General features: G+C 35.6%; 1 protein-coding gene across 3 annotated transcripts in view; it reads left to right on the plus strand.

Annotated features, from left to right (window-relative positions):
* The window catches only part of Grid2 (glutamate ionotropic receptor delta type subunit 2), a 1,385,700-nt gene that overhangs the window by 1,053,093 nt on the left and 318,616 nt on the right, over window positions 1–13,991 (plus strand). For all 3 annotated transcript variants that reach the window (XM_036180912.1, XM_036180913.1, XM_036180910.1), the window contains exon 11: window positions 2,513–2,825. In XM_036180912.1, coding sequence (XP_036036805.1) covers window positions 2,513–2,825 — 313 coding nt within the window. The remainder of the gene's footprint in view (window positions 1–2,512; window positions 2,826–13,991) is intronic.

Here is a 13,991-nt window from a genome sequence, read left to right on the forward strand (position 1 = left end):
CCCATCCCAATAGCTGCTTCCAAATTACTACACAGAGGCTTATATTAATTGTAAATGCTCAGTCAATAGCTCAGGCTTGTTACCAGCTAACTCTTACACTTAAATTAACCCATAATTCTTATCTGTGTCTAGCCACATGGCTTGGTACCTTTACTCAGTACAACATTCTCATCTTGCTTTCTGCATTTGCTGATGACTCTCTGACTCTGCCCTTCCTCTTCCTATCATTCCCCTAGTCTGGCTCTCACACTCAATCTCTTCCTGTCCAGCTTTTGACCAAACAGATTTTTATTAGTCAATGAAAATAATACATATTCCTAGTGTACAAAAAGATTTTCCACAGAACAGCTCCACATTTGTAAATAGGGCTAAAAGTACAGACTGGTGGTACTCAGAGATGGGGAGCTGGAAGGCAGTGCTTATTCCAATCTCATATTTCCCATGCTCATTATATGACACAGTAGATACCATCTTCTGAGAGTTTCTGGGTATTACAGAAAGACCAAAGGTTTTATATTGGTGAATATTTAAAAATTATTGCATATAGTAGATAAATGAATTGACTAAATTGACACATAAGAAAGGCAAGACTCAACAAAAAGTGAGTTACTGTCACTGATCATTTCTGATTATGTTTCTAGATATTCAGGATGTTTGTGACTTTCATTCTGAATAAGTGGTTTTAAATCTTTTTCTGTGCAGTGTAGCATCTCTAAATATAAGTAAGAAACAATGGCCCAGTTACCCACCAGACATCTGCTGTACCACTGATTCTGAAAAAAGCAATGAGCAACTCCCCAGGAAAGTGAATCAAAATTTAGAAACGGTTAAGTAAGGTGTGTGTGTGTGTGTGTGTGTGTGTGTGTGTGTGTGTGTGTGTGTGTGTAGATGTGTCAGTAAATGGAAATGTCATCATCATTCTGATTTGCCTTCCTGGGGAGGGTGAACTTCCTCCTAAGCATAGAATACATAAGTGTTGAAATTCAATGAAAATTTAGGGATTTCTCTATAGATCCACATAGGTAATATTCATATTTATTAACATTTCAGTCATATGAAATAATCTCCTCACATATAAATAAATAAATGAATGAACGAATGAATGAATGAATGAATAAATAAATAAATAAATAAATAAATAAATAAATAAATAAATAAATAAGCAAGCCATAGAGGTTGTTATTAATATATTTAGATGTATTCAATATTAAAGTATCAATATTGGGCAGGCAAGATGACCTAATAAGCAAAGGTGTGTGTCCTCAAATCTTATGACCTCAGCTTGATTTATAGAAGCCTACATGGTGCAAAGTGAGAACTGACTCCAACAAGCTGTCCTTTGATTTTCACATGCATGTTATAGTAAACACTTTCACACACACACACAACACACACACACACACACACAACACACACACACACACACACACACACACACACACAACCATTACTTTACCTAAAATGTGTTAAAAGCTTTATTATTTCAGAAAATTGATTCGTTGAAATTGGTTTAGCATTCCATGTAGCATCTTACTTTTCTTTTCTCCCATTTTCTTAGTGCCTAAAAGCTATAAATTCATTTCTATCTCCCTGCACAAAAATAATAAAAAAGAAAGAAACATACATAGAAAATGCTCAGCATACATTTTATTGTTATTTGTATTTGTCTAGAGAGGGCTTCCTACTGCTTTAATCACTACCACAGATCATTATTTTAAACAAGATGCCTATTTAAATATGTATTCTCATGTCACAGAATTTGAGTGTGAAGTCATTTATTCAGTGCTTTGCTGCAATTCTGTAATGTGTCTTAAATAAGTAGAAGAGCATGTGCTGTTGTGATGGCTATCACTGAGAACCTAAGGGAACACACTGAGAAAAGGAATTATGATTTTAAGAAGTGTCTGTCTCCGTGGTCATTAATTATCTTTTGACAGCTTCTGAAGAGTATACAACAGAAGCATAGTGCAGGCTTTTAGTATATGACATTACAAATCAGCCCTAACAAGTTTAGAGCCCAAACTATGATTTTTATGCATAGAAACTTAAAGAAAAGATTATATTAATTTTTAGTTTTAAGGAGCCTGCCTCTGAGTTTACATGTTAAGAAATTGTGAATGTCTTGGAAACATTTTCTTAGAAATTTTTGGATAAATTTTACTTTGATAGTATGTTAATGATGGCTTTGATAAAATGAATTAAGGGAAAAAAAAAACCAGATAATTTATTGACGTGTATCTGTGTCTGAGGCATTCCTGACTGATTCCACATGCACTGGCAATATGAACTAGGTAATTTGTTTGACTCTATTGGGGCAAGATTTGCAATAAGATATGCAAAATTCACATAAGCTTGTCTATAAGAACTCTCTGCAGTATTTTCAGTTTATATAAAGAAGGCTTAGATGATGCCAGAGGTGTCATTTTTTTTTCTCCCTCAAGACAAACTGAAATGCCACAAATCAAATTGTTTTCACACTATTAATGTATTCTTCTCTCTTTCAATTTTTCAGAGAGCTGACATCGGGATTTCTGCTTTAACTATTACTCCAGACAGAGAGAATGTTGTGGATTTTACAACACGTTACATGGACTACTCAGTGGGGGTCCTACTTCGAAGGGCAGAAAAGACAGTGGATATGTTTGCCTGTCTTGCACCATTTGATCTGTCTCTGTGGGCATGCATTGCTGGCACAGTCCTTCTTGTGGGACTACTGGTCTACCTCTTGAACTGGCTTAATCCTCCACGATTGCAAATGGGATCAATGACATCTACTACACTCTACAACTCCATGTGGTTTGTGTATGGATCCTTTGTTCAGCAAGGTAAGGAGAAAGTCCATTTTACTAATATGAAGGTAGGGAAATGATGATTCAAATATTCAGTAAAATGATTTTGTATATAGCATCAATAAGAGCTCTTGCAGATCCTCACAGCAGTGCTCAGAAGATAACATTTCCTACTGTCTTTTAGTGGATCTCAGGCATAGCAGGCTTCCAACAATAATGACTGTTTATCTTTTGATGTAAATTCAGTTTCATCAGCAAAGGCAAGGCTGAATGTCAGTGGTAAGATTCACAGGGTACTTCAAGGTCAGTTTTTCCTCTCAAACTCTGACTTCCTGAGAAATAGCTTTCCTGGCATGAAACTACTTACTACAAGAGAAAATACTGTTCAATTATTTACATCTATAACAGACTTAGGACATGTTCTTTGTTCAAATGTATTTTCATTTTCTCCAAATATTCATAATCAGTACAAATAAATTGCTTAATATAAACTCATAAAAGGAAATTTTATGATTAATGGTTCCTTTTAATATATAAACTTTACCAATGAATTTACCTTACAATGTAATTATTTCCAGAAGAATGTTTTTACTTTGTTATCTATACCCAGTCTACCTTCTTCTTTACAGATCCCTAATTAACTATATGATTCCCCTGTTTCAGAACAGTATATTTTTTGCATGATCTATTTGAGTCTACTGCTAATGTAGAAAACTAAAGAACAATGATTGACAATCAGGCAAATTCAGCAGAAGCACTGAGCCCAAGAACGACATGTGAGAATTAACTCATAAATGAGTAGAAAGTGAGTATAGACAGCAGTGGAGAGTCAGGAGATTGGTGGTATTGATTTAATGGAATCAGTGAAACTTGAGTAATGACATAGTAGTTGATAGTGAAAAAGAAAAGGAGAAAAAGACTAACAAAACATTTTCAGTGGTGGCTGGCAGTATCCACTAGAATGATTCAAAGGAAAAATCAGAAGTGTAGTGGCATACATACCTTGAATATTTAATCAACTGGATTTGGTTGGTTGTGTTAATTCTGTTGAAGAAGAAAAATTAATGTCAACCTTATTTTTGAAGTGAAGTCTTGTTTTGGTTCTTTAGTATCTCAAGCCTCTGCTTACAACTTAGTCCAGAAATTGAAATAGCTTGTTCATTCCACTAAAAAGTCAACTTCCATGGTTGATTTCAGCTGTTGGTTGTTGGAGAAGGCCTGTAGTACTCAGGTTTCTCTTTTTAAGCCTCTCTACACTTCTGTCTTCCTGGTATATTTGGTCTTTCTCATAATATCCTGGTTGGTTTCTCCAAAGAAAGAATCACACAAATTGGAGAATCCTGTGGTCTCTCTTGTTGAGTTCTTCCTTGGGACAATTTCTTGAATAGGCTTGACACAGGAATTTTTATGGGAATTAAAATTATGGAGATTTAAAATAGATTAAACTATACTAAAATAAATATTTGTTAAATAAAAACTAAATACGGCTTGGCTAGGAATAGGTTATTGGCAAGGCAGTGGATGAAATGGTAAGCTCTGGGATAACCAAGAAACAAATACAAGGATCATTAAGAGTAAAATCAAGACTAAGAGTAGAAAGTTTGAGCAGAAGAAATTAGAAGAAGTCTTGATGAGATTACGAACAACAGTGGAAATATCAGAATGAGTAGCTTTGATGAATATTCATAAAATTGGACATCTTAAACTAATTTCTAAAAATTAAATAGTAGAGTAATAGTCACCAGTATGTATTTTCACATTTCTGAAGTTAAAAGTTGGTGAAGGACCCCAAAGCAGATCAATAAAGGTGAAATAAACTTCTGTAACAACTTACAGATTCAATTGGAGAATTGTAAATGAGCTACATATCAAAGTTAGTTGTCAATACTGAAGAAGAATGGCTAGCTGATGGCAGCCACGAACAGAACTAAAAGAAAGAATAGGTCGCATAGCTGTGTAGTTAACTTGTTTCATCACATCTCCTCCTTTTCCATTGCAGTTGTCTGTGTACAGTGTCACCAACCATGGAACATGCCACTAACACACACTCTGCACTGGCCACCCTTGCACTTCTCAGTTGTCTGTTGAAATATTCACCAGACCACCCTCCGGAAAGCCAAAACATAACAGAAACTCCACCATGCCAAATACATTTGAATTCTTTTAAATAAACCTTAAACCTCTTCTTTTCCAAAATAGGTCACCAACCATCTATAGATACAGAGAAATCTTAACCACACCCAGATTCTCCCTCTTTGTCTCCCCCCCGTTCACCAATTTCACCAATTATGTCAATTTTTCCACAAATATTTTAGAAGTGGAAGGTTTTTTGTTTTGGTTTTTTTTTTTCACATTGACAGATTAGATCAACTTCATTTCTTGCCTGAAATATATGAGCCTCTTAATAGCTCTCCCTTTTTCTGACATTCCCATGAAATTAACTGACACACACACAAGTTTGTGTGTGTGTGTGTGTGTGTGTGTGTGTGTGTGTGTGTGTGTGTGTTATGTATACATAAAAGCTGACCAAAACATTTCCCTTCTTTGCATGCCTCCTTAACTTCTCAATAACCTCTGACTACAGATCTGAGCCCTTTATGGTCTGGCTAATATTCTAGCTCTGAGTACCATCCAGGGATCAGTTCTCATCTACTGACACTGAGACATCACAGTAAATGGACAATTACACTAAACCATGCAGTCCCTTTTGCTGAGGTGAGTCTGGCTGCTGCTTCTCTGCTTTTGTTGCTATTTTTGCAAATCCTGAAGTACTTCTGGTGTTATCCTGTCCAGTATTCACTCCCATCCCCTACTTGGACTTGGGAAGCTCCAGCTCACCCTTCAAGTCTTATCTTGGTGTCCCCACCTTCAAGAAACTTTTTCAGGCTAAGGCGCCATCTCGTATGCTTTTTAAGACAGACGTATTTCAGTACTTACGAATATATGCAAAGCAAATATCTTTCTTAACTCTTCTATTTATCATCACCTAGGTATTTCTTCTGCTTTCAGATAAAATTTATTATAAAAATTGCAAATGAATAAAAATAACATACACCAAAATTAACCAGACTCAAGGTATATACAACTAAAGGAACTTATATACAGTTAAAAATTGCATTTCAAAATAGAGTATTGTTTTAAGTGCAGAATAATATTCTATTTACTTCCTTAGTCCCTTTGCCCACAATTCAGTGTCTTTTCCATATGAAGTGATTAATAAATATGCACTGAAAAGTCAATAGAAGAACATAAGCTGAATATTTACAAGATGAATCAGAGTTACCAGTAATTCTGTACATATAAGTTTGCAATCTGAAAACAAATTCACTGAAATTGTCTCCAGTGACGCCAAATCATCAAACCAAAGAAGTTGTGTGTACTGTGTGTGATGTACCCATCACTGAGTTGTTTATTTTGTAAACAAACAAACAAAACAAAACAAAACACCTAAGTAAGATATCCTGTGTTGTAGTTACTTTTGAGAATATTTCAAAGTATGCATTAGCTTTCTGAATTCCTTCATCAAGTAACAAAAATTCAAGTTAAGTTTTGGAGCAAAAGCAAACAAAAAGAAAAGAGCTACCTGAACGGTCATCATGATTTTCTAGTTCTGTAACAATGCAAGGGATATCAACAGTTACACATACATTAAACATGTCTGTATCACAACTTCTTTGTTAAATGTTCCCCACAGCCTGTATGTTGGCAATAAATTTACAAGAATTCATAATGAAGGATAATGTTGAACTGTATGTAATTAACCAACTTGCCTTTGAGAAGCTGCTGTCTGTTCACTGGCTAACAATGTAAAGGTGAAGCCATCAGAAGGTACTGAGGGCATTGTTCTGCTCTGATTAAAAGTAAATTAAAGGTCCATAAACTATATGAAAAGAGAAGCAATGAGCAGCACTGCCCATTAATAAGCAGTGGATTTGGAGTTACTGACAATTTCTGGTGAAAATACAGTCTCTTCAGAGGAAGCACAGCTGTTATTTCAAAATTAAATATTTATTGAGACACTATTCTAGATTGAAAAGGGGTAAGCAGGCATTTTATGTTTTAGTGTTCTGAAAAGGAGTTCATGAAGAGCTACAAGCAGAAAAATGTTAAATATATTTGTTGTTTACTATGTCTTAATTTTTTTAAATCAGTGATTTCACAACATTCTTGGGGGAAAAAAACAGCTTTGGGAATTCAACTGTGTAAAAGCAATACGGTCCATTACAGAGATAAACTCAGTACATCTGTGTGGCTAGAACATTAGAGCTTGTGAATTAGGTTGTTAAATGCAAGAATGAGAGACAAATTTAACACATTTTGTTGACATTTTATCATCCCTCATCACCACATCTACATGTCTGTCCTTGAAGTCAGCATATTATAAACATTGGAATCTGAGTTTCAAAGGTCCTCTAATGTGTTCATTGGCAGTGACTCTAATGCCACCAAAGCTCAATTGACTGGCTCACAAATGCAGTTCCATGTAACTTGTTTGCTGTTTATAAACAAAATAGAAAGGGAAATCTTGATTTGTTCTTCTGTGAGTTTATCTGATTTTAAGAACCACAAGTGCTTATAGCCATGCAAAAATCTGTCAGCTAGAATCCTTTACAAAGTAACAGTGTCCCAGGAAGAGTAGGACCAGAAAAAAGAACAGGGAACATGTTTAATATAATTTTGCCATGTCCAACCTAGACATTTGAATACGGTGGTAAGAAAAAAACCTAATATTTGTTTTTATTTATTCTTTGAGAATTTCATACAATATACATTTATCATATACTTTCTCATTCTGCAAGTCCTCCCAGATACACTACCCAGCATACACACAACTTCATGTTTTTTCTCATTTTTTTTTTAAAAGACAATGGAATCCAATTTTTGTTGACCAATTACTCCTGAGCATGGGTCCTGTCCTGGAGTGTGGCTGATATTTCCATTGCCATTTGAGTGAAGAACATGATTTTTCCCATCTCACCAGCTATTATTTGTAAAGAGCTTTTCAGCTAGAGGTGGAACGCTGTGACCACTTCCTCCTCTGTTCTGGAATTCCCTCTGTTTCTGCTTCTCAGAGTCTCTTTGAGTTCATACTTGTGTCTCCCCATTGGACTTGGGAAATGCTGTTTCCTTAAAATCATCCACTGCCCCTGGCTCTTCAAATCTTTCCAACCTCTCTTCCTCATAGAACCCTGAGCTTTTAAGGCAGTATTTCGCAACCTACAGATTGTGACTCCTTTGGGGGTTGAATGACCCTTTCATAGGGGTTGTGTTAGACCATCCTGCATATGAGACATTTGCATTACAATTCATAAATAACGGTAGCAAAATTACATTTACAAAGTAGCAAGGAAAATCATTTTATGGTTGGGGTTCACCACAATGTGAAGAACTGTATTAAAGAGTCTCAGCATTAGGAAGGTTGAGAACAACTGGTTTAAATGAAGGATAGAGATATCCTATCTGTGGCTGAGAACTTCAAAAATCTCTCTCACTCTCTGCATTTTGAAGGACATATAGTATTAGTAAGTGTGTTCTATGCCATGTCAATGTTTCTTAATAAATTTGTACTCAGAAAAAAAGCATTTCCAATTATAGGATCAAATAAAGTTATTGAAAACAGAAAAGAAGGAAAACTCTTTTGTTAGTTGTAGGGATCAAACAGGTCTACAAATGCTAGCACTGAATAGAAAAAGGGCCTGTAGGAAAGCTAAAAATAACTCCATGCTTCTGCATAAGAGTTGACATGAGAGGCAACCCACTGGCTTTTAAATCTTGGGATAATTTTTGAAGGCAATAAAGTTCCTCCCACTGCCTGATTAATTTTATTGTTACAGAGAATCACAGCTATATCAATTCCACAGAAACGTCAATCTTCTCTACTGAGTCAGGAAACACAAGTGATGAGTGTACCTCCATGCCTTTAAGACTTCAGATAGCATAACTCAGAAGACCAGTATTGTAATAATAGAGAGCTCAAACACAAAATCCCAAAGGACTGGGATCTTAGAATGCAATAGTTAAGTCATCCCTTTGTGATGGTATCTGATATTTCACATTTAATTTGAATATAACAGAAATTATATTGGCTAACTCAGTTGTTTACTGATGGTAATAAGCAAAGGGAAGTAATTCCCAATGACAGTTAACTGGGCTATAAAGACAGGTATCTCCACATATTCTATCCATACAGGGAATAACTCAAAGGGCTGTCTGTAATTTTATTTATGTTCAAACAACCTCTCTGTTGTTGCTAATTATGATGGACAGTCGTTAACCAAGAGAGTGGATGTCAAGCACTCTGAGAGCTGCCATAGTCACTCCAGAATCTCCCCATGAGGCTTTAGAACATGACAGTGTGCTCACAGTCATCCTGGTAACAGCAGAATTTTCTGCAATAAAGCAAATTCATAAGTCTTTGCACTGAAAAAGAGAGTTCAGATAATAAGGATGGTGACTACAGAATTGTGAGGGTGAAATGTGAATGTGCTCCTATAGCTCCCCAGGGGCCTTAATGAGCTAAGCAATGAATCCATGAACCACAAGCATGCAACATGCTCTTGAATATAGTTTCTCTTCTTGCCAACCCTGCTGATTAAGCCAGAAAACCCTTCTCATGCTGAACGTGCTATTTAATGGGAAAAAGTAATCAAAAAATATAAAGCACAAATTATCCTCTATATAGAGTATGAATGGATACAAACTATTTTCCTGAGTCTTACAAACTGCATATGAAGATATTCCATATTGAAAAGTACTATTACCATTGAAGAAGACAAAGAAGTAGCTTCTCGTGAAAATATTTAATGAATTGAAAGGTGATTTTTAACAAATATACCTTTAAGTCTAAATTTAGTGAAGGAAAAGTCTTTTAAAATAGCTTTCCCTAGCATATAAATTGTCCACGGATTTTAGAGATGCATATGACAATGTGTCTTCACCACATCTTAGGAAAGAAGTATAGAAACATATATTGCTGAAATGATTTATTCTAGGATTGGTTTAATATTGGTTAACGGTAAATAATTGGGCTTGAGGGACTACAGATCATGGTTTTAAAAAAAAGAGCAGCTTAGAATATAAATTCAGAAATTCAATTTTAGATTGATATCCATAAAAGCTGTATCCATTTCCCCCTCTCATCCATGAATATGTAGTTAGATGTATAATACTGATGACTGTCATCCTTAAAGTATTAGACCTTCTTCAGGAAGCATCAACTTAGGCCATGACCTTCAAAATCCAGTCAAACATTTTAAAACCTAAGACTGGATATTTAGCATAGCTCATCATTGTATCCTTACAATCAAATTGTAATGCACCAAATACTATAGGATGGACTGCCAGCTTAAAAATTGGAAAGGTAATAATGACCTTGAGACGTTTTTGTTGTTGTTTAAGATTGACTTATTTATTTTTATTTTATATGTGTGGGGATTTTGCCTGAATGTATGAACATGTACTAGATGTATGCCTGGTGCTTGTAGAGGCCAGAAGGGGATGTCAGGACATCTGGAAGTGAAGTTACAAAAGGTTGTGAGCTATCATGTGGGAACTGAACCTAGGGCCTCTAGAAGAGCAGAAAATGCTCCTAACTGCTGAGACAGTTCTCTAGTCCTGTGAGACATTCTATCTAAAATGCTTGATTATAATATAAACAAATAAACACACACACACACACACACACACACATTACAAGGCATAAAAATTCCAATGTATAACAGACAGTACAAATTCACATTATATACCTTATCATATATATCACTGTCTGACATTTGTAAATTATATGCTTTTCTTTCTTTCTTTCTTTCTTTCTTTCTTTCTTTCTTTCTTTCTCTCTTTCTTTCTCTCTCTCTCTCTCTCTCTCTCTCTCTCTCCATCTTTTGAGAGCTAATGGCCAAAGAGAGCCTTATACTTGCTAAGCAAGCATTCTACCACTGAGATAAATCTCCAACTTTTATCAACTATTTCCTTTATGAAAATTTGTGTGTTTCTTGTGTCCTCATGTCTGTCAAAATTTAACAGGAGGTATGACTGCTCTTTCTTCTCTATAGACACATTAAATTGCTCCTTGATTTGTGGCCACGTACCAAATTTACAGATTCTCTCCCTGTTTACAGCTCCATCTCTCAGCCCCCAAGTTAATCTGTTTGGGACTGGCACACAGTTCAGGTTTTTTCTAACCATTAACATTTATATCCAAGTTCAACTTCTGCATGTCCTCAAAGCATTTCTTTTGCCTTTCCTAATTTAAATTCTTCCTTCTTCAGGAAGCAGCTACTTAGATATTCAATATGAATTACTTATCCAGTCACAAAAGTTAATAGAACAACATATTTGTCTTCATGGGTCTTAGAATGCACAATGAAACAAGCTAATAAACACACAGCGCCACCATGGCACCATAGCCATTATGCGTGGGAGAGTGCAAGGTGCTATGGAAATAATAGGACTTCTTGTAATTAAATAATCTGTACACATGAAGAGTTGTTGATGATATTCTATTGGAACTTGAATCCTTTCAAGAATCCCTACAGTGTCATCTTTCTTTTAAAGCACAAAGTGATTTTACTATATCAGCCAGGATTCTCTGCGAGCAGCACAACTCTGTGCTATTATTTTATTGTTCAAAGGGTTAAGGCCATTTAGTCTTTAGACCTCTGCCTTACATCACCACCCGAGGAGTGTTATGCTCCAGAAATGCATTGCCTGGAGTGTGCCACTGCTTAATAAATCACTCCATCTTGTTTATCTTTCTCTTGACATATATCTAGCAGCAGGAACCATTATCCAGTGCCAATGTTAAGTTCTATTGACATTTGCTCTTAATTAACAACACCATTGCCCAAAAGTTTTGATAATAAATTTAAGACTCTGTGTCTTGCACAGAGTGAATATTAAAAATTTTAATACATGGATTAACATACGTAGTTTGAAATAAGTGAAATATCTTTGCTACATTTCTAGAAGACTGGTTTATTCTACCGCATAAACATCAAATAAGTCATATTTTCTATCACTTTCACATATTAATTAGGCATCTTGATGATTACATGTAACAAGCAATGTGCATACTAAAGAGCTCAAATGGTAGAGAAAAAAATGTGGTTCAGAGTGAGGGTACTTGAAATTTTATGTTATATGGTTTTTACTTCCATTAAATCCTTTTTGGAAGTCTGATATTGAGCAAAATGCTGAAGCATAGGCAGGGAGATACTAAATAAATATATAGAGCACTCATAGTCAGACATAGATACAAAGAAGCCACACAAGGAAGCCAGAATAGTCTGGGGACAGATGAGACCAGGGAAGTTCATGTATGGATGTTGTTGGCCTTAGTAGACTTTGGGTTTCATCCTGGGAAAAACAATGAGTCATATAAGTGTTTTTTAGACAAAGCACACAAACTTTTCTGTTTCTCCTGCATTCATATCCTTCAGCACTTGGGGAAATTTAACACTTGCTTCAAATGTAAACTTAAATATAAACAAGTTATGCATATATATACATATATATATATATATATGTATACGGAGATTTGTATTGGTCATAACATACATTTATAAATTATACTTTTAAAACTTCTAGCTCAAGATCCACAGATACTCTTTTCCACTGTAAGGGCCAGGCAACTGTTACCTATGCCTGACAATGTATGAACAGCCAGTTGAAAGCTGCCCATTGCCGGGGGTTCCCTTAAACAGACCATTACCCACAGTGAGACATCTTGCACAGTCTTGATGCAGGGGAGGGGCTTGGACCTGCCTCAGCTGAATGTACCAGGCTTTGCTGACTCCCCATGGGATGAGGGAATGGGGGGTGTTGAATAAGGGAGGCTGGAGGATGCGGGAGGAGGGAAGAGAGGGGAATCTGTGGTTGGTATGTAAAATGAATAAAATTTTCTTAATAAAGAAAAAAAAGAAAGATGCCTATTACTTCAACATTTTTTTTTTGTTTTTTGTTTTTCAAGACAGGGTTTCTCTGTGTAGCTTTGTGCCTTTCCTAGATCTTGCTCAATAGACCAGGCTGGCCTTGAACTTACAAAGATCCGCCCCTGCCACCTGAGTGCTGGGATTAAAGACATGCACCACCACTGCCCGGCTTTCAACTATTATTTTTAACAATCACATGTTAATAAGATTTATTGTGGGCCAGGCAGTGATAGTTCCATCTATGAACACAATGCTCATTAATCATGTCCATCTACCCTTCTTTCAGTCCCACCCCACAGGCATCGTCTCCAGTCCATAGCAGTTACTTCAGTTTTTCAGACAACCCTCTCTTTTTATTTTACTTAAGATTTATTTTGTTCTTTAAGTATCCTAACTAGAAAGAACATGGGAAATTCTTCACTATTACTTCATTAACTTTATATGCTCCACTTTTATCAATTTTTATCCGAATGTCATGATTGTAGTTGCTTTGAATCTAACTAATACTTGATTAATTTATACTCAATTAACATATAATATACCAAATTTCTACTACCCATTCATATGGCTATCGAAGACTAGGCTGGTTTCATGACTTGACTATTGAGAATAAGTGGGTTCATTTCCTTTTTATATGTTAAAAGTAGGACAGCTGGAGCATTTGCTTTCAGTCTTTGTCAGAACTCCTCATCCTGTTTTTAGTCGTGGGGACTCTAACACACTTCCTAGTTAACAGGAAAGGACCCCTTTCTCTCTGGGCTTTCTCCTCGGTAGTGCTTGCTCCTTTTCTTTTTGTAATATCCATTGTAACTGGAATGAGATGGTATTTCATTATAATTTTAATCTGCATTTCATTGGTGGCTAAAAACACTGGTCATTTTCCATGTGTATTTTTGGACACTTAATATTTATTTTCTCAGAAGTATCTAGTGAAAGCAACAGTACCTTTTTTGACATTTGTTTTGTTGAGTTTTCTTATTTTAACTTTGGGCCATATGAATACCCAACAAATATTTTCTCTCAGTCTGTAGCTTCTCTCATCTTTATATTGGTTGCTTCAGACACATGGTTTATTTATGAGTTCTTTATTCAATTTTACTGAATATTCAGCGTTACTGATCTATGCATCTGTTTATACAGTAATATAATGCTGTTTTCATGAACATAGTTTTGTAATACATCTTGATACTAATACCTGTGTTAACACTATTGTTAAGATTTGAGTTGTGTGACAGAAATATCTTGAGGGAAGAACATTTATTTTGACTGTAGT

Source organism: Onychomys torridus, chromosome 3, assembly GCF_903995425.1.
Source record: "Onychomys torridus chromosome 3, mOncTor1.1, whole genome shotgun sequence".
NCBI classification, from domain to species: domain Eukaryota; kingdom Metazoa; phylum Chordata; class Mammalia; order Rodentia; family Cricetidae; genus Onychomys; species Onychomys torridus.